At 34.6% G+C, this 20,154-nt stretch overlaps 2 protein-coding genes and 1 long non-coding RNA gene across 3 annotated transcripts; all 3 read left to right on the forward strand.

Annotated features, from left to right (window-relative positions):
- Positions 1 to 96: 96 nt before the first annotated feature.
- LOC132306458 (ADP,ATP carrier protein 3, mitochondrial-like) lies at positions 97 to 8,878 on the forward strand. The gene is made up of 4 exons (XM_059803842.1): positions 97 to 463; positions 2,284 to 2,785; positions 3,167 to 3,538; positions 8,323 to 8,878. The coding sequence occupies exons 2-4, from the start codon at positions 2,306 to 2,308 to the stop codon at positions 8,626 to 8,628; spliced, it is 1,158 nt and encodes a 385-aa protein (XP_059659825.1). The 5' UTR covers positions 97 to 463; positions 2,284 to 2,305; the 3' UTR covers positions 8,629 to 8,878.
- A 177-nt stretch (positions 8,879 to 9,055) lies between these two features.
- On the forward strand, positions 9,056 to 12,789 carry LOC132306459 (LOB domain-containing protein 12-like). The gene is made up of 3 exons (XM_059803843.1): positions 9,056 to 9,075; positions 12,012 to 12,171; positions 12,445 to 12,789. Exons 1-3 carry the CDS (start codon positions 9,056 to 9,058, stop codon positions 12,787 to 12,789), a joined length of 525 nt encoding a protein of 174 aa, XP_059659826.1.
- Positions 12,790 to 17,729: 4,940 nt separating this feature from the next.
- LOC132306460 (uncharacterized) lies at positions 17,730 to 18,430 on the forward strand. The gene is made up of 2 exons (XR_009482000.1): positions 17,730 to 17,922; positions 18,035 to 18,430. It is a non-coding gene; the product is annotated as an uncharacterized LOC132306460 (long non-coding RNA).
- The last annotated feature ends 1,724 nt before the right edge of the window (positions 18,431 to 20,154 follow it).

Here is a 20,154-nt window from a genome sequence, read left to right on the forward strand (position 1 = left end):
AAGTTATTCTCCTAAATTTAAGTATGTACTATTCTCTCCTTTCAAGATAGATGACGGAGTGAATAATAAATTTTGAAATTTTAAAAAATAATTATGAAAAAATAGTCTTATTTTGCTTTGAATTTTCAAATGAGCCAACTAATAAGAGACATCACGTAATAGAAAAATGAATTATTAATATGAGATTTCCATCCGTTTAATTCACACTTTTTTTTTTTTTTTTTTTTTTTTTTTTTTTTTTTCATACGGTTCACTTTTTACTATTAATTTTAATTTTCATCTAAGGGATCACAGGAAAAAAGAGTGGCAGAATAGTAATTGAGAAAAATAACAAGGCTAGAAACCCTACTCTTTCTCATACACTCATTTTGACAGTTTATGAAGTGACGCTCCCTGTTCTCGTTATTCTCTCCTCCCAATAGGAACGGGCTCAAGCGTTGCTCTCTCTTGGCGACTTTTCACGGTTACTCTCTTTCTCTCATCATTCATCAATATTCCATCACTCATTTTAATTATAGTTTGGTACTTTTACGTTTCGTTACCATTCAATACCATCTTCTTTTGGCATCTGTTTGGTTGATTATGAAACTAAACAGAAGTAAAAAAAAAAAAAATGAGCAAAATAAAGTCAATGAATTTTGTATTGATGTTTTTGAGAAATGAAGAAAACCCACTTCAATTAAGCCCAGTGTGTAACTGGGTCAACCATCCAAAAATTTTCATTTTCAAGTTCTTACATTTTTCTGGCAACTATCAGTGTAAGTCGCATATCCGTTTTTCTGAGATTGGTCTTGTATCTTACTGTATTCAACCCATGATTGTTGTGTGTTCTTGCTTGGTTGGTGTTGATTTGTAATAGGATACTAGTTATATTCATATTTTGAATCATCTGATCATTTAATGAGTTGTTGAAGGCGATAAATGTGAGATGGGTTCTTCTATGAGTTTGATAGATTCTTTGTGAATATTGAGTCTTTTTCTGATACTTGTTTGGTTGCCAAGAAAATTGAAAAATGCAATGAAATGATTTGTTAAACATAAAGTTTATTCAAACTTCGCGATCACAATCATGAGCAAATAGTCATGGAAGATTGTAACTAGCGGATCACATTTTTGGGGAAAAAAAATTTGTTCTTGGCAGCATATTTTGTTCCCATATTCTAAGGAATACTTGTTTTGAAAAAGAAAAGTCATTTTCGTGTATAAAAGGGGAAGAAAGCCCCACCTTGTTTCTAGAGAAAAAAAAAAAAAAAAAAAACTCAAGGAAAATGAGAATAAAATTACTTTTGATTGTCTGATTAAGGTTTCCATAGGCCCATGCCAATGAAGAATTTTATTTACTTGGGATTCCTATGAAAAAAAATCTAAGATTCATATTTGTTTTTTGTCTTCTCTTCATTCTTTTCTAGTAATTGATAAAGGGGATGTTTTTGTTCTTCTGTGTTATCCCATATGTTCAATAGGTTAATAAATGATTCAGTTGGCTTCATATTGTTAAGATTTGGTATATATTGTTAAATATTTTGAAATTATGCACAGAAGTTATGCTGCTAAGATTAAGAACATTCACTTCTGGACAAATACTTTTCAAGGTTTGTATAGCTTCTGTTAGTAAAAGAGGAATTTTTATGGTAATGAAGAAAATACATTCAATATTTTTTATTTATTCTTCTGGACTGGATTCTATATTCCTATTTATTTTTAGGCTCATTCACTTTCTTTATGCTCAATTTAAGTTCGCAGAATATGCAAGGTATTGAGCTTCTGTATTAATAACTTCAGACAACATCTATTTTCTGGGTCAGTGGGGGTTAAATAAGTATATCTAAGAAAGAACACAGCAACTACTCATGGGGCATATAAAAGATTCAAATAATTTTGTTGAACTGGAGTAAATTCTTTACCCTTTTTTTTCCTATTTACCTCTTTCCTTGTTGGTTGGGGCAAGGGGACACATTTGTTTAGTTACAGTCTTGCGATACACAGGCTCATAAAAACCAACTGACAACAATGCCACAGATGCTCAGTACTGGTATTCACTTGCTGGGTTGAAAGTACATTACACATCACATTTATCTTATCTGCCTATTGTTTTATGTCCTTAAGGTTACTAGAAGGGGTATCTCAAGTAGAAATACAACTTTGTATGTCCGTGCTTGCTAAGCGAAATTCCATTTTGTCCATTGTTTTCCTTGCTGTAAAACTGTTATAAGTTGATTTTGTTCTTGTACTTGTTTTCAAGTTTATCCTTGCAAGGTCCTAATTAATGTCATTTTCTTGTAGGTCACCACAGTGAATTGCTAACATGGCGGATGTATCACAACATCCATCAACATTTGAGAAGATACATGGGCGATCTAATCTCCTTTCTAGAATTTCTCCCAACTTGCATTCGAGGAATACTGATTTAAACAGTCTGACTGGTCCATACAAAAATGGAGGTCTGCAGAGTCCTTTGTTGTCAGCACGCCAGGGCACTGGCCTGGAATTTGTATCGCCACTATCTCCAATTTACGTACAAGCTCCATCAGAAAAAGGTATAGGTGGTTTTATGATTGATTTTCTCATGGGAGGAGTTTCTGCAGCCGTGTCCAAGACAGCTGCTGCTCCAATCGAGCGAGTTAAGCTTTTGATTCAGAATCAAGATGAGATGATCAAAGCCGGTCGGCTTTCTGAACCTTACAAGGGAATTACTGATTGTTTTGGTAGAACTATGAAGGATGAGGGCGTCATTGCTCTCTGGAGAGGCAACACTGCCAATGTTATCAGATACTTCCCCACCCAGGTCACTCTACTTCCATACTCTACTTCCATTTGATGTTTCTTAACCTTGCTTTACCTTTTGTTTCTTCATTATGCTCTTGATTGGTGAAAGGAAGAGACTATTCTCCCAAAAGGTTCCCCCTCCTCTTCTCAAAAAAAATAATACCAATAATAATAATAATAAAACATGCAGAGTCGAATTGGTTTCCGAGTAAAATTTTCTTGTGATGCTTGCTGATTAGTACTGATTCTGTATTCATGTTGATCTATCGTTTACATGGATATCATAGGGCAATTTGGGAGTTGGTTGTAGAATTTGCTACTCCATATTTCATATCTGTTCTATTTTGTCATGCCGTTGTCATGATTTGATTCTTTAAACTATACATGTCTCACTTTCCAGGCGTTGAACTTTGCTTTCAAAGATTACTTTAAGAGGCAATTTAACTTCAAAAAAGACAAGGATGGCTACTGGAAGTGGTTTGCTGGAAACTTGGCATCAGGTGGCGCTGCTGGTGCCTCATCTTCGCTGTTTGTTTATTCCTTGGATTATGCCAGAACTCGTTTGGCAAACGACGCTAAGGCTGCTAAAAAGGGTGGTGAAAGGCAGTTTAACGGTATGGTTGATGTCTACAAGAAAACCATCAAATCGGATGGAATTGCTGGGCTTTATCGTGGATTCAACATCTCATGTGTGGGAATTATAGTGTACCGTGGGCTCTACTTTGGAATGTATGATTCTCTGAAACCAGTCGTCTTGGTTGATCAGCTGCAGGTAAGTGAAATTATGGGAACTTGCATTATGACCTTTCACTTTTTTGTTCTTTTATCTCTTTCCAAATATTGAATTCAAATTATTATTTAGCAGCATTCTTTTTGCTCGTCTTCTTTTTGGCGACGCTTTTCTCCTTGATCACATAGTCTCTCCCATTGTAACTCTATTGAATCAAATTGTTGCGTAGCGCATAATTTGATGATTTGGAGTGAACCATTCTAGAACATCCATAAAACTAGAGGAAGCCCCTTTAACTAACAATACATCCGTAAAATCTTTTATCCACAAGAAAGCCGCAAATTAAGCCAAAAAGCAAAAACTATGAGAAAGATGTGGTCAGAGCCAAGGGTGGACTAAGTAAGCCTCTTTTTTATATGGTGGGTTTAAAAACAAACTTTTATTTGGCCCCCATAATTTTCTTTGAAAAATCTTTTTATAGCTCTCTTTATAATTATCAAGGTTGAGTTTAAAAATACATGTCTCCCCTCCAAAGTCCATTAATTCCTTTTTATTCTTGCTTTAGAAAATTCAAATTTAGCGATAAGGAGAAGTAATTTCATTATAGTGGTAGTACTTACCCCAACATATCAGTATTACATTCAAATATTTGTATATACACCTATTATCTACTATCTCCGTCCTATAATAATTGTCAATTTAAAAAACTTTGATTCACTACCACCTTTTATTTTTGAATCATTTGATATTATTTTTAGTCATATTCCTTTAATATACTTATATACTACCTATATTCCATACTAGAGGTCTATTTTGATAATTTTGACTCACAAAAATTGTGAGTCAAAATTTTTGGAGTTGACAACTAATATGGGACAGAGGGAGTATATGAATTCAAGAGAAAAAAAAAGGGATATTCAGCACTTGGCAGCCTCATTTTTGGCTGGCATTGCTCTTGTGACGGCCTAAGTTTTTCAATCCGGTGCATCAGTGATGAACCGAAAGTGATCCGATAACGGATCCGAAATGCGAAAGCTAAAGGTAAACCAAGGTCTCTAGAGATAGGAGTCACTCCTAAGACGCAAATGTAACCCTTCATGAGGTCATGGAACTTAAAGGGGACAAAAACAGAAACAAAGGTCAAAAAGGACAAAATTCGTCATCCAAGGGGCAAAAAGGTCAATTCATAATTAAAAGGAGAAACTTGACTCTAAACAAGTCAAACAAGGTGAATACAACCTAATCTAATCATTTTGAAACATTCTAAGAGGTTCCATGAACATTGGCTAAGAATCCCACAAAATGCCCCGTCCTGGTTGAAGTGAAAACTGACACTGCTTCACTAAAATATACATAACTCCCACTGTGTTTGGAATTTGAGAATGAGATTGGTACCATTGGAAAGCTGACTCAAAATCCTTGAGTTTAGGCTCAAGAACCACCCTAGTTGGATTAGAAACGAAGAAGTTATGACCCGTTGAAATCGGATGATCAGTGCTAAAACTCAACAGAGGCTAGGCTCGGGTTCAAGCTATTTCGGTCGACCGAAATGAAGTTTCGGACAACTGAAATGAAGATGCTGAGACCTGGAATCATGAAGAAAGGGTTCGTGTTGCTTCGGTAGACCGAAATAAGGGTTCGGTCGACCGAAATGACCCTTGAACAGTGTTTTTGGCTACTGGAATGTGATGCTACTGTGCCAAAACAAAACCATATGCTATCGGTTGACTGAAATGGAGTTTCGGTCGACCGAAACACCACGAAAAGCTGCTGATGAACTTGCTAACAGCCTAAGGTGCTACGATCCAACTTCAACTTGAATCCCATGATTGCTTTAATTCAAAATGGATGTGTAAAACTGATTTTTCATGAGTTTTGAGAATGTAAACATGTCAACAAGTTTGATATGAGTAAATGAATATAAAACAATGGCCCATGGCCTCATACACTTCATTTATAAGATTTTGACTTCTCAAACCTCAAAATTTGATTAAAAGACAATTGAAGCAAAAATGTTATACCAAAAGTGTCTAAGTACAAAAGTAGACATGCTTGGCCCTTGGCATCATTACATACATGCTTAAAATGTCAAAAGTGATTACTTAATATCTTTACACATCAAGGAAATTACATAATCTTCAAAAGTACCATACACACATGGTATACAAAATATAACTTCAAAAGTTAAGCATGCTAAACACTTGCATGTTAAAATACAAAAATGTTTCAACAAGCTCAAAAGTTTCTAAGGATGATGAGCATCCATGAACATAGTCTCTTTACCTGAAAAACAATCCAAACCACTAGGGTGAGTAATCAAGTTACTCGTAGGAGAAGCATACGCGTATACCTTAAAGTTTCAATATAATTGCAAGATCAATATAGACGAATACAAGGGAGCATTCCACTTAACGTCTATGTTCAAGGTGTGCTAAGGAATCATCTTAAGCTAACTTAAATATTTCTTTAGCAACTCAAATCAATATCAATGTACTTGACAACATCAATTCGCCAATAACAAGAATTTCAAGCTACAATTAAGTATTGGTTGTCAACTTGAAATTTAATGCGAAAACAAGTAATGGAAGACTTGGACATCACGTCTCGGACTTAACCAAGATCATTATGGTTATTCTGGGCATTAACCCACTGGGAAGACCACCCTAGTGCGTACTATCTCAATTGGGGAGAACTCATACCTCCCACACCAAAGCCGAACTTTAGCCATGTCACATGTAATAATGTCTCTTATATATAATAAGGCATACAAACCACCTTCCAAGTACAAGTATTTTGAAACCATACAAACCATGTCTGAGGATTCCAAATCTAGAATGGCATGCCAAATGACAAATTCACATCATGATATTATGCACAATACAATATCACAAATTTATCAATTCAAGTCATGCCTCAATAACAAGCTCTATATACTAATTATCAACATTTAGCAATAGGCTCATAAATTAGTCACAATTTGTAATTCACAAGAACATAGAATTATTATCACAAAAATAAAGCAATTCAAGTCAATAAGAATTGCATATAACACTAATAATTCTACTAGAGTTCTATATTACTATCACATGTGAATTTACTAGAATTTAACATCTACCAAATTATATAATCCTTCTACACATGGTTTACACATATCATACATGCTTAAATCAATAAACCCTAAGTCAAGAAGTGAGGGTTTCCTATAATATGCAATACTATCATATCAAAAGCATGTACACAATATATATTAAACCACAAGGACTATAAAACACTTGGAATATAAACATACTACCACCCCTATCTCAATAGAGAATTGAATCTCTATAATCTAAGTTACCAAGCACAAAATGGAAAACAAGGTTAGGATTCTTGAAGAGGAGAGTGAAAGGAATCTTTTCTCTCTTAAGATCAAAAGTCTAGGGTGAGTGGAAGAGTGCCAAAAGTGAAGTCAAAGCTCTTTACTAAACTTTCTTTAATGGAGTCTTTGCTAGGTTCTGAAGAACAAGTGTAAAAGATGAAGGAGAAGGTGAAAATGGTGAGTGGAGTGTCTAGAGAACCTCTACTCACTATGTGCTCTTACACTACCTCTCTCACACACACATACAAGACTAAATCTTGAGCTTACATTTGTCACCAATCCAATGCCTCTTCCAAGACTTAATCCTAGACCCACACTTGTCAACAATCAATGGTTACATGTGCACCAATCCTAGGCCAACACATGGATGATTCTCCACCTTCCCATTGTCAAGAAACTATGGTACCAAGTCTCTCCACCCAATTGCCAACAAGTGGCACCATGAGAATGTGATACTTGTCACATTTTCCAAAAATTGCAAAATAGTACTTTTTCAAAATATCTTCCAAAATAAATTGCAAAAAGGTCCTTAAAACGAAAAATAATTATTTTACATAATTACACTAAAACCCCAAAAATTAAGAATAATTATACTAAAGTATGCATTTATGCCCTTTACAAGAAAAGAACTAATCTAGCATGCTTTTTAAAAAAGGTAAAAATACTAATGTCATGGAAATCAAATACCATGAATGCATGCAAAACCGGAATTAAATCCGAGTACAACAAGTGAGGTTATGCAAGGAAAAACGAAAAACGGGAAAAAGATGAAATAGAGAAAAGACAAAATAGGAAAAAGACAAAAAAAGAAAATCACCGAAAATGAAAAAGGAGGAAAATGACCGGGTCATTACAGCTCTCTCTCTCCCTCCATCCCTTTTTGTATTAGTTTCTTCATCTTATTTATTTAAATTGTTTTATTCTAATTTTTTTAGGCTATAAGTTCTTCATTATGTGGGTTGTATGAAGAAAAGGTAAAAGTAATTCTCTCACTAAGTTTGCACATTGTAAAGGTTAGATTCCCAACTTAACATTTAGTGAAAAAGTAATAATAAAATAAAAAAAGAAAAATAAATTCTAACAGTTATAAGGATACATCCTAGTGAAGGTGTTAGACATGCTCGTAATAATATATATTAAAATCCACAACCTGCATATTTGTGGCTCCGCCCCCGGTTCAACGCTTGTTGTAACATCCAGATGATCCCGGGTCATCTGCTTAAATCCATGGTTCTTAATTTAATTTTGTTTCGTGCCTTTTTGATATCTTTTAAAGGTCACTATGTCATCTAGCTCGCACCTATGGACCTTCTGTGTGAAATTGAATTGGCTCCTTATGCTAGAGCATTGACCAATCTGATTTTCAGTGCTACATAATTTAGTTGTCATAGTTCCCGACTGCAGTCTAATCATATAATTTTTTTAGGTTATAAGTTCTTCATTATGCTTGTTGCTTTGGTATCTGCAGGATAGTTTTCTGGCAAGTTTCTTACTGGGATGGGGAATCACCATTGGTGCTGGACTGGCTGCTTACCCACTTGATACCGTGCGTAGAAGAATGATGATGACATCAGGAGAAGCCGTGAAGTACAAGGGCTCCATGGATGCATTCAAGCAGATCATCAAGAATGAAGGTCCTAAATCACTCTTCAAGGGTGCTGGAGCAAATGTCCTTCGTGCCGTTGCAGGAGCTGGTGTGCTTGCCGGTTATGACAAGTTGCAGGAAGTTGTGCTTGGCAAGAAATATGGATCAGGTGGTGGTGGCGGCGGTTAACATAATATGATTATTTTTGAATAATTATGACCAAGCAGTGGTGGTTTTGGTATTGCCCAAGTATTTGGGAGTTCCATGTTAGCAGCTTTTATAGTGTTGAAACAGCTCATGTCAAGTGCACTTATACTGAGTAAAACATAAAAAAATTTAAATAAACTGGCATCAGTAGGGTTTTTTATTTTATTTTATTGGATTGTGGCACGGTTGTTTCTCGATATCGTTAGGTTCAGTTTGCTGCATTTTTTCGGCTGAGGCTTGCCGTGGTAATGCAGGAGATTTATTTTTACCTTTTACTTACGAAATTGGAGATATATTTTTGCATCTTTAACGCAAAGTACACAATCTTTCTGACTTGTTCCTACAGAACTAAGGTTCCTACAGAACTAAGGTCGAAAAGATTGAAAAAATCAGTCATTTACAACCACTGATGAAGGATTCCTCGAAAAGGTAGGTTAGTGAATTATCGTACAATCACTTGTTTGCCTTGAATGTAGACCGGTGATGTTTGATAAATTAAAAAATTAAGCATTAAAGTGGATAACTTAATTAACTTAATCACCTCAAAACTTCAAGTACTTAATAATATATACTCAAAATATTGAAGTATGTTTTTTTTTTCTTTTTTTTCTTTTTCGAACGGTAAATATTGAAGTATGTTTTTTTTTTTTTCCGAACGGTAAATATTGAAGTATGTTCTGAGTTGTGTAGTCTACTGAACTCTAAAAGTAATTATTTTAAAACACAAAGTGGATAATTGAATTAGTTTTTCAACCCAATTTGAATCACTTTAAAACTATTTTATTTAATAAGCTCAAAATATTGAAGTACCTTATGAAATATGCAGTCATCAGAAAACCGTGACTTCGAGGCAAATTGTGAGACTCCTCCACTATCTTACTGAACTCTAAAAATTATGATTTTTGGACATTGGATAATTAAATTAGCTTTTTAACCCAATTTAAATAACTTTAAAATTCAAATATTTTATGAGATATGCTCAAAATACATATTTTGAATTGTGACATCGCTAGAAAATCGCGACTTTGAAGGCAAATTGGACCGCCCTTATTAAGTTCCAAAATTTTTTATCGCTAATTTCATGTCAATCAAAGTTGTATAGAGGAAAATATGGCCAAAACAACAACTGCTGAAAAAATTTAAGGTACGAATTTTCAATCTTCAACCTCCTTTGAAGCAATCTTCAATGATTGATTTTGACATATTACTAACCACCAAATTTTTATTCAAGGCGGCCTAACTGCATGTTGATGCATAATAAAGAAAGAACTTGTAAGAGATGATAAGAGGTGATCGAGGCTGAAATCGACATGATGCCGACTAGATACACTCTGACGGTTAAGTTAGTACTTTATCATTGTATAATAAAGAAAGAACTTGTACGTATTTAATGTTTTGCCGTACCTCCTTTTTATAGTTAGGTATTTGAGAATTCATAATTGTGTTCGAGCTCGAGACTTCTTTATTACCTTCTCCATTGTAACTTATGAGTGGTAGTTTTTCTTACTAGCTCATCTTATACCCCTAACTCTTTTATCGGTTTAATCTTTGGTATCAAATCCCATTCCCATCTCTAATTAATTATAAGGTGCACCTCATAACTTTTCTCTTTTGATTACAAAAAATTGTGCAAGAATCATGTCATTTTGGTGTCACATTTAAATAGTCCAATCTTCAAAATATCTCAAAATAAAATGATATAGGCCGATTAAATTTTCGTCCAGAGAAAATATAAAAGTTTAACTACAGCCTTTGATGCAAAAAAAAAAAGAAAAAGAGAAAAAGAGGAATGAAAGAAAGAAAGAGAGAGAAAGAGCTCATGAGTGCTATAATGAGACGCACCTCATTATAACTTTACTCTTTTATTTCTACAGTATAAGATAAGAGTTTAAGGGAAACATTGGCTTGATTTATAAGACAAGTGATTACAAAAGAACATATATATATATATATATATATTGTCATGACAATAAGGAAAGAGATCTGTTTTCCTCGAAACAGAAGATTATAGCTTGGAATCATGTGGAGAGCATTAAATGCTAAAGAGTGGGAATCCATCTTAGGGTTCTACACCTCTTGTTATAATTTAGTGGGATTGATTCAGAAACCTTGTGATAGATAGATATATAAATACAATTATCACGATGACAGACTGTAGATACATGGGTACGTGTAGCAATATGCCTCATGTGATACAGTTTGATTTTTAAAATTTTATTTATTTATTTTCATTAAGATGATAATATTTTATCTGAAGATTATAAGGAGAGCATTAAGAGTTTTAAGACTATTGTATCAACTATCAAGCAAATAGTTTGAGAAAGAAAGAAAGGGTTTAACAAATCAAATATGTGTCTATGTTATCACCCTAGTAGCTATATATATATATATATATATATAAAGTTCTACGAATTTTTTATTTTATATTTAAATAAATAGAAGCATTGGTAGATGCAAAATTGACCACAAGTTTAAGAAAAGTCTACCCAATTTGTTGATGATTCAAATGTATACGTGTATGCATGTGTGTGTTATATATCTATATATAGGAAGAGAGACGAATGTATGCATCAATTTATGTATCCGTGTGAGCTCAACAAACATTCACGTCGAGCACACCTTTCCGTCTCGGTTAGGTTTTTTGGGTTTAGCATAATTTCACACCATTTACAAAACCCTATAAGCTTATAGATGCTTTCTCTAAAATTAATTGCTATTACTATAAACTAAAACCTTTTTTTAATGAATTCTCTCAAGTCTAAACTAAACCCTTAATAATAATAACAACAACGACGTTGAATTTTATAATTTCTATGCTTTCTTTTTCTACACACCCCACATGATCAGAATTGAAAAAACAAAAACTCTTTGAATTGTAGGATTAATAGAAGAGTCAAACAGAGCCTAAAGAATTGCATAAATAGCCAACCCATCACGCGCCTAGGCGGTGGTCAACCCTCACCCCTGCTCTCCGGGAAAATCTGTCTCACTTGGTAAAATGACCAATTTGCCCTTGGCAAGCACCAATAAGTCTTCAATCTAGCAGGGGTAGAACTGTAAAACCGTGTATAAACTGATTAGAGAAGCGTTTTTCTTCATTCAAACTCCAGCAAAATCCAACTCTCTCACTCACCACACACAACACACACATTCCAATTCTATTTGTTAATTGTGATTTTAATTATTGTTTAAATGAACCAACATTATGTATAGATTATATTATTTGTATCCACGCTACACTAATCCACCACCTCCTAAATATTTATATATAGGAATTCCAAGTTCATTAATTCTCTTCAACAATAAGCACCTTGTATTACACTAGTACTCTCTTCTTTCTTTATCTTCCTCCTCTTGCACCAAAGTGAAATGGGAGGAAGCTCACCCTGTGCTTCTTGCAAGCTTTTGAGACGCCGCTGCACCAGAGACTGCATCTTTGCCCCATACTTCCCTTCCGATGACCCTTACAAGTTTGCCATTGTTCACAAGGTGTTCGGTGCTAGCAACATCAGTAAAATGTTGCAGGTCTCGCTTTTCAACTAGCATATCCTCTGCAGTACACCTGTATTATGCGGTATACAATGGACAGGGGAGATCAACCTAAAAGTAGGTCATACCTGCCGGTGGGTTGATCTCAGCCGTCCTCGTTGCATTGCCAAATACAAGTTGGTGGAGAGGATTTTAACTCCTCTCTTTTTAGTATATACTACACGCACAAACACACACATAAGCAAATATATGTATGTAGCTAACACAATCTATTGTTTTTAAATTATAAATTTTTGATTATCTTAACAGGAGCTTCCGGTTCATCAGAGAGGAGATGCAGTGAGCAGTTTAGCTTATGAAGCAAATGCAAGAGCGCGAGACCCGGTGTATGGATGCGTTGGGGCGATTTCGTACCTACAGAATCAAGTGTCTCAGCTGCAAATGCAGCTTGCGGTTGCTCAAACGGAGCTACTTTGCATGCAGATGCAGCAAGAGCCTACCGTGCCGGTGCAGATGGAGCTGGCAGCTGATGATGAGAAATCACTTGTTCTTTCGAGTCATAACTTCAGTAATCTTCAACAGTATCTCAACTTCGCTAATTCTTCTGGCAATGTAATCCAAGATCCTCCAAAGAGGGAGTCTCTTTGGACATAACTTGATAATTTAAATCATTCTCTAATGAAAATGTTTGTGTTTTTTTTTACTGTTTCTGTCTTATGAATGCATGTGTATGTTGACTATGTTGCGCCTTCTAGGAGTGAGTTGTGTCACTTAGTCAACCCTCGCATGTGACTATGTGAGACGCGGAGCACGTACCAGGAGTAAATTAGGGTTAGAAAATACTTGTTTACTTCATTTTCAAGATTAGGCTCTCTCTCTCTCTCTCTCTCTCTCTATATCATGCCAAAATAGTAAAAAATCATAAAAGGTGGCCTCTAGTAAAAAAAGGTTTAAATCATAAATGTTTCGCCTATATGTAAGAAGAAAATTCATTTATTTCATTATCTTTATTAGCTTAACAAGGGCACACTTATTTATTTAGTTTTATATATGGTGACAAAAAACATACATACCTAATGGGCTAATGTTATTGGGGTTTTGTCCCATATCAAATTTAAATAAGAAAATAATTAGGTGTATATAGTGATTGTGATTTAGTGAATTCTGTAATGTCATAAAGATAATTTATTTTACTAAGATAAAATTTATATTTTTGGGTTTTTTTTTTTTTTTTTTAGGAGAATTGAATCTGAAATTCTTTCCTGCTAGAAGAATGAAATGAATAAATCTTCAAATTAACTCTAAAATCGCTATAATTGACCAATGTTTCTGGATACAATGGTAGTGACTAGTGACTGGTTTGAATTGTAGAAAACGAGAATGCAAATATGCCTCTCAAAAAAAATTTACCATTTTAAGTTTTTGACACTGAATTTGTCAATATATTCAATGACACTTCGCCTCAAAAGAAAAAAACTTGGTCAACTCTACATAACGAGAAGGTAGTTAGGGTTCATTCAAAGGCATTCCCTATTTTCCTTTACTTTCTTCAAAGAAGACAGTTCATTTTAAGTATAAATGTTACAGATTAAAGCATTTTTTTCGATAATTGCAAGTGCTCATCATTGGTAAATTATATGGTACACTAAAAACACCTGACACTACGCTGAGGAGCTGTTTATTGGGTTTTGGAATTTGATACCGAGCTACCAACCTGAAGTTATAGTCCCTTATTAATCTCAAAACTTCACATGGTCTATCCCTTGAGAATCCATATTGGAAGGTGTAATAAGTCCACTTTCCTAAGTCTTTACATATGTGAAATAAAAATTTTATTCCTTTCTTTTTTATTTTTTTGGTAGGACCTTCTCTTTATTTTTTGGTGTCACATTTTTTTAATTGAAATATTTTAAATGAGCAAGAGAAAAATAAAAATAAAAATTGATTGGGCAGGCTCAATAATTTTTATAGCAATTTTGCTATTTTTGAGTGTGAGTGAGCCTACTGAAAGTCCGGTATCTATCCAGAAAATTTTTATGAACAATTATATTTTCAGAGTGTAAAATGAGGGGACATCCTAGTTATTCTCGATTCAATTTGAACTGCACCGAATCTAAATTGCAAGTTGTTGGTCCATTTCTTAAATGAAGTCGGTAGGTCCAATTTACAAATAAAATAAAAAAAATAGAATAAATAAAGTTCAATTTCGTAAATGAAGTCTGTAGGTCCAATGTAGAAATAAAATAGAAAATAAAAAGTCAACTTGGGCCGGCCCAAAAAGGTTGTTGGTCCATTTCTTAAATGGAGTTAGTAGGTCCAATTTACAAATAAAATAGAAAAATAAAACAAATAAAGATCAATTTCGTAAATGAAGTCCTTGGGCCGGCCCAAAAAGGTTGTTGGTTCATTTCTTAAATGAAGTCGGTAGGTCCAATGTCCAAATACGATAAATAAAAATCAATGTCGTAAATGATCAACTTGGGCCGGCCCAAAAAGCTTAGACCAATCGACGATACTGCTTACCGGGTCACTCTCTCAACTCCATAAATTAGACCCGACGCTTGCTTTCAAATCCATTGGCCGAAGCTGATAGCTAAGTTGCGTGCTAATAATTATATACAAGTAATTATGTATATATTTAGTCAATGTGGGACCAATTAAACTTAGAATATTCTATCCATCACTGCTGTGCTGCTTCTCTAACACCACCGTCAGACACTCCGATCTGATCTCCAAAGGCTTTCTCTCTCTCGCCGGATTCCAAGGCTCTCTTCACTGCATTGAAACCGTAACCGGCCCTCCATCGGAATCTTCCCCGCCGCCGTTTCTTTCCGTTCACCACCAGCGATAACACCTTCGATTTCGAGTTTTCCGGCGATGTCGTTGGGTTCATCCGGCTTCCGAAGGACGCCTAAACCGGGAGGGAGGCTTCTTCGTGGCCCACACAGCATCCAAAGACCAGCAGTCTAAGATGTCGGTTGGTTTCCTGTAAATGCAAGGCAAGTTTTCTTCTAATCAGTTTCCTGTATCAGTTAATTTCATTTGTTGGCATCTTAGACTTCTGCTACCCCATAAATAAGAACATATATAAAAATGAAAATTGATTTAATTTTCAGTTCTCTGTTGTGTTTTGTGTCAATTGCATAAATATAGAGCTATTAAAAACAACATAGAAGGAGAAGCATATACCATACAAAAGCATATGCTGTCATTGCAGCCTGTTTTAATTTTACACTGGTTTTGCTTGACACACATAGGACTTGATCAGCTTATTATTCTGATTACTTTTAACTAGTTGAATGGTTAACAGCTAATACTTAGATGAGACAAAAATAGGAACTTGCTTAATTTGGGATGTTGTGGTCTAATTGTTATCAAGATCGATGAGTACCATGGGGTTGTGTTGTTTTTTAAATATACAATTTTGTTTTTTAATTTCCTGAGATATTACTGTTTGATGTTAAATTATTGAGGATTATACGTCATACCTTTAGGATTAGGAATTATTATTATTATTCCAATTTTACTTCTTTCATATGTAAAAGCCATCTTTTATGATCTCTCTCTATGTAGTCACTGCCGAATCTATATTTAAAATTCCTTATTTAATGAGTGTAGCCATAATGGTCGGTTTTGACATGAGTTCAGATTCTTAAGAGTGAATATTAAGATTTAAGAACATTTGGGTTTAGTACTCATTTTATATAATAAAGGGTGTTTTTTCAAATTTGTTGTATTAACTCTGTAAACTTTTAGAATATTTTAGGATTTATTTCTGCTTTGGAAAATGCAGAACATAGTTATGTTTTAAGCATGTCACAGTCTGCATCTCTAAAACTCCTGCACCAGTTAGCAACATGATGAGTCTATTAGCAAGAAATACAATGACTACACTTTATATTTATTAATTTATTTAACTGTCATCTTTGATTTAGGTTAAGGATATCGGCAATGTTAAACAAGACATTTGCTACCGATAGCACACATTAGGAAATAAAAATTGTTGAGCATACACCTTGGAACATCATTGTGCACATTTAGTTACTCTCCAATTGGTCATCTGGTGGGAATTGATTCTCTAAATTACTAAAGGTCCATCAGGTTTTGGATGTCTCATCAAAAATTTAAACCAAAGATGTCATTGGTAACTCTAAAAAGCATAATCAAACATACTTTCATACTTCATCTCCATTCACAATCTGCGAGAACTTTGCACGATTATCTAGGAACCAAAGTATGATCTTCTTGAGTTCTGCTACAACATTGCCAATATTGGTCCTTTCCTGAGGTGATTGCGCAGAGGAATTCAGAGCTAGTTCCATGATGGACGACACACACACACCACTTTTGCAGTGCTTACATTCAGTAACACCATGGTAGAATCGGTAAACCAAGTTTCTTGAGAGACATTCTGCTGCGACTGCTTGGTGTTCCAAGATTTGATTGCCGAAGGCTTTCTCTCGCCGGACACCATGGCTCTCTGCATCGAAACCCTAACCAGCCAAGACGTCGCAGCTTTGCGAAAAATCAGAGTTGTTCACTCCAAGTATTGACACTCAACTTTTGAGTAAACAATGACCACAAATCTCACACATTGCAAAAACAAAATTGGAGAAATTAGGTTATCCAAATGCAAATTATATCATTATTGTCTTCAAAAATTATTCAATGGTCATCAACCAATGTATTGTTTCTCAAATAACTCAAGCCTCGAATAAAATAGAAATTTTTTGAAATTTTAAGTTTTTGACACTAAATTTATCAATATACAATGACCATTTGTCTTAACAAATATGAAGTTAGTAAACTCCACATAAAGAGAAGGTTAGGGTTCATTCATTCAAGTACAACCCCTATTTTCCTTTGCTTGTTCAGATTGGACAGTTCTCGGTTTCTCGAGGTGGAAGGGTGGGTCTAGCTAGCGAAATTGACTCATTCATTTTCAGTACAAATGCTGAAGCTAAGAAGAACAAATACTGAAAATTACTTTCAGTATAAATATCATTCTTTCAGTGATTGCTTCCTCTAATATCTGTTCATAACTTATCCAATGGAAAGAAAAGCCTTAATGATGGTCACACACATCATTAAGGCTTAGAAAACTCCACATAAAGAGAATGCTAGGGTTCCTTCAAGTACAATCCTTATTTTCCTTATTTACTTTTAGTATAAATGTTCATGTTTAGAAGCCTGATATTGAAAAACTATCATTGTAAAAGTTTTGATACCAGAGCATCCCTTGCTAAGCCACATCCATGAACGCTAAAAGCCCTTAAATGGCATAACAAGTGTCTATTAGGAACTCTTTTTTGTCTGTCTCCCTCTAAGCAATATACAAGTTAAGGTTTAGGGTTCAGATTATGTCATTTGTTCAGTACTTACTGGTTCCTTTCCATTTGTTTTAGACATTTCAATCTTGGAGGCTGTTTTGAATATAGGGATTCTATTTTTTTTCTTCTATTTTGTTTTTTGTTGGGTTAGTATTGGAGATAGATCTTCTTGCTTGGAGCTAATTGACTATCTGGAAAGTGTCGTTGGCTTTTTGAACTTTACTTACGGTTGGAGGGTTGTTCCATGTCTGAATTTATATGCAGATTCCACCATCTCCCACTACTGGGACATTCCCTTGTCAATCCTTCCATTGGAGAGGCAATTCTAACATCCACCAGCTGGGTAACAAGCAAGAAGAGAAAAGAAATTCACTCTGATTTCTCTTTCCACCCCCAAACAAGAATCCCCACATCATCCATGTCAAACTTTCAATCTCAAAACAACACAATTCCAACAGTATGTCTCGAATTTGTACTTTTTAAGTTTAATCCTTCTTTTTTTTTTTTTTGTGTTTTTGGTCCAGTCATAATATGCATTGACACACTTGAAATTTATACATAATTTTCAGGAGCAATAAAGGGACACAGGGATCCGGCAAGCAAGATGGTCTGTCTTCACAAAAGATTGTGGTAAGATCTGAAATGAGAGAGCAGAGAAAATCAGCTGATGGGTACAATTGGAGGGAAGGGAGCGACCTTCGAAGTTATTACAAGGGTACAAATCCCAATTGTCCAATGAAGAATAAACTTGATTGTTTACCAGGGTGATCATAACCATCCCAAGCCTCAATCAGCTAGGAGATCTTCATCAGCTTCCTCTAATCAAAGCTCTCGTAAGAGTAAATCTGTTGGAGAATATTTTGATGAAAGATGAACCCAAGGCCAAAAGATGGTAAGTTTGATTTTGGTATTGTGTAAATTACTCATTTGACTAGTAAGAGTTTTAATTTATATATGTTCCATTTCATGTGTTGGGAAAAGAGAACAAAAATGAGAACAAAAATGAATATCGTGGAGTGGTCTTCGGGTTTGGTAAAGTGACCACTGATGATGAGAGGGAGTCTCGTGGAGTGGTACACGGGAAAGAACTCTGGACAGAAGTTTATGTAGATGATTTCGATAAATTTGTTTTTTAACCCGAAAAGAGCACAATTTTAAATGGAAGTGTACGTAAACGTAGAGAAGGAGAGTGCCATGGCCTCCAGACAAGAATAAAAATTTGGGTTTTCTGAATGAAAAGTGTTCTGCTTATCTAAGACCACATTCTCACTCGTGGCAAATGCAGGAGGATTAAATTTGGGATACCTGGAACAAGTCTGTCTGGAGATGAAATGATTAAATCTTCGGATTAACCCTACTATCACTACAATTGACCAGTGGTTGAGACATACTATGATTTTATTCAAGTGTTGAAGATAGAGTCATTGCATGATGTAATATGGTAGTGACCTGTTTGAATTGTAGAAAAAGGATATGCAAAAATCGTCTCTCAAAAGAATTACAATTTTAAGTTTTTGACACTAAATTTATCAATATATACAATGACACTTTTGTCTTAAAAGGGATGAAATTGGTAAAACTCTACATAACGAGAAGGCTAAGTACATTCCTAATTTTCCTGTGCTTCTTCAAATAAGACGGTTCATTTTAAATATAAATGTTGAAGGTTGATCGAAAATATTAATTACGTGTGCTCCGTGATAAATTATGTTGTGCTCAAAAAAGGAGCTGTTTGTTGTGTTTTGGTATTTGATATACCAACTTGGAGTTATATATAGTCCGTTCTTAATCTCAAAACTGCAATAAGTCCACTTTCCTAAGTCTTTACATATTTCAAATAGAAAATTTCTTTCTTTCTTAATTTTTTTTGGTAGGTCCTTAATCTTTTAAGTGTGAGCGGGCCTAATGAAAGCCCGGTATTTATTCAGAAAAAATTTGCAAACAACTATATTATCACACTGTAAAAATGAGCGCATCCTAGTTATTCTGCTTTACTCAATTTGAACTGCACCGAATCTGAATTGGAGGTTGTTGGTCCATAATACAATCAGTTATGAAAGAGAACGAATAAATGTTAAGAAGGAAAAACAGAGAGCTAATTCAAGCTAAAATAATAACTTAAACACCTGCAGCTCAATCCCAAAAGAAAGGGTGAGGTAATAGCTATCGTAACAGGCTGATTATATTGAAAATACGTTAAAAACCACTAATACAACTTGGAATAACCCTTTTATAAGACACAAGGGATGCCCTAGTAAAGGAATTAATCCTAATCCTTCATCTAATTTATTCAGCAAAATAAAGACGCTAAAATGACAAAACAGTCATTAAGTGGTTACCTGACTCACTTAAAAAGGTTCATGACTTATAAAATAAAAATAAAAAAGACGATAATATCCTAAACATGAAATAAAAACAGACTTAAGACTTATATAAATTACTCTAGACCAATTAACAATCACATAATTTGATCACATCATCGGCTACACTTAAAACTGGATATTCAGCCTAGTCTTTTTAGGATCTTTAAATGTTTGAAGAAAGTCCTCTTCCATTTGCGATGCAACAATCCATTTCTTAAATGAAGTCGGGTAGGTCCAATTTACAAATAAAATAGTTTTTCTACTTAACTCAATTTGAACTACACCGGATCTAAATTGGAGGTTGTTGACCCATTTCTTAAATGAAG

The sequence above is a fragment of the Cornus florida genome, unplaced genomic scaffold (genome assembly GCF_030987335.1).
Source record: "Cornus florida cultivar Cherokee Brave unplaced genomic scaffold, ASM3098733v1 CherokeeBrave_3.0.0_Hap2_Chr05, whole genome shotgun sequence".
NCBI lineage: Eukaryota > Viridiplantae > Streptophyta > Magnoliopsida > Cornales > Cornaceae > Cornus > Cornus florida.

Bases quoted from the DNA above. Each gene is read 5' to 3' on its own strand.
- LOC132306458 (XM_059803842.1), top strand. From the start codon at position 2,306: ATGGCGGATGTATCACAACATCCATCAACATTTGAGAAGATACATGGG. The intron at 2,786-3,166 runs GTCACTCTACTT...CTCACTTTCCAG, and splicing joins TCAGATACTTCCCCACCCAG to GCGTTGAACTTTGCTTTCAA. The intron at 3,539-8,322 runs GTAAGTGAAATT...TGGTATCTGCAG, and splicing joins TCTTGGTTGATCAGCTGCAG to GATAGTTTTCTGGCAAGTTT.
- LOC132306459 (XM_059803843.1), top strand. From the start codon at position 9,056: ATGAAGGATTCCTCGAAAAG. The intron at 9,076-12,011 runs GTAGGTTAGTGA...CTTGCACCAAAG, and splicing joins ATGAAGGATTCCTCGAAAAG to TGAAATGGGAGGAAGCTCAC. The intron at 12,172-12,444 runs GTCTCGCTTTTC...TTATCTTAACAG, and splicing joins ACATCAGTAAAATGTTGCAG to GAGCTTCCGGTTCATCAGAG.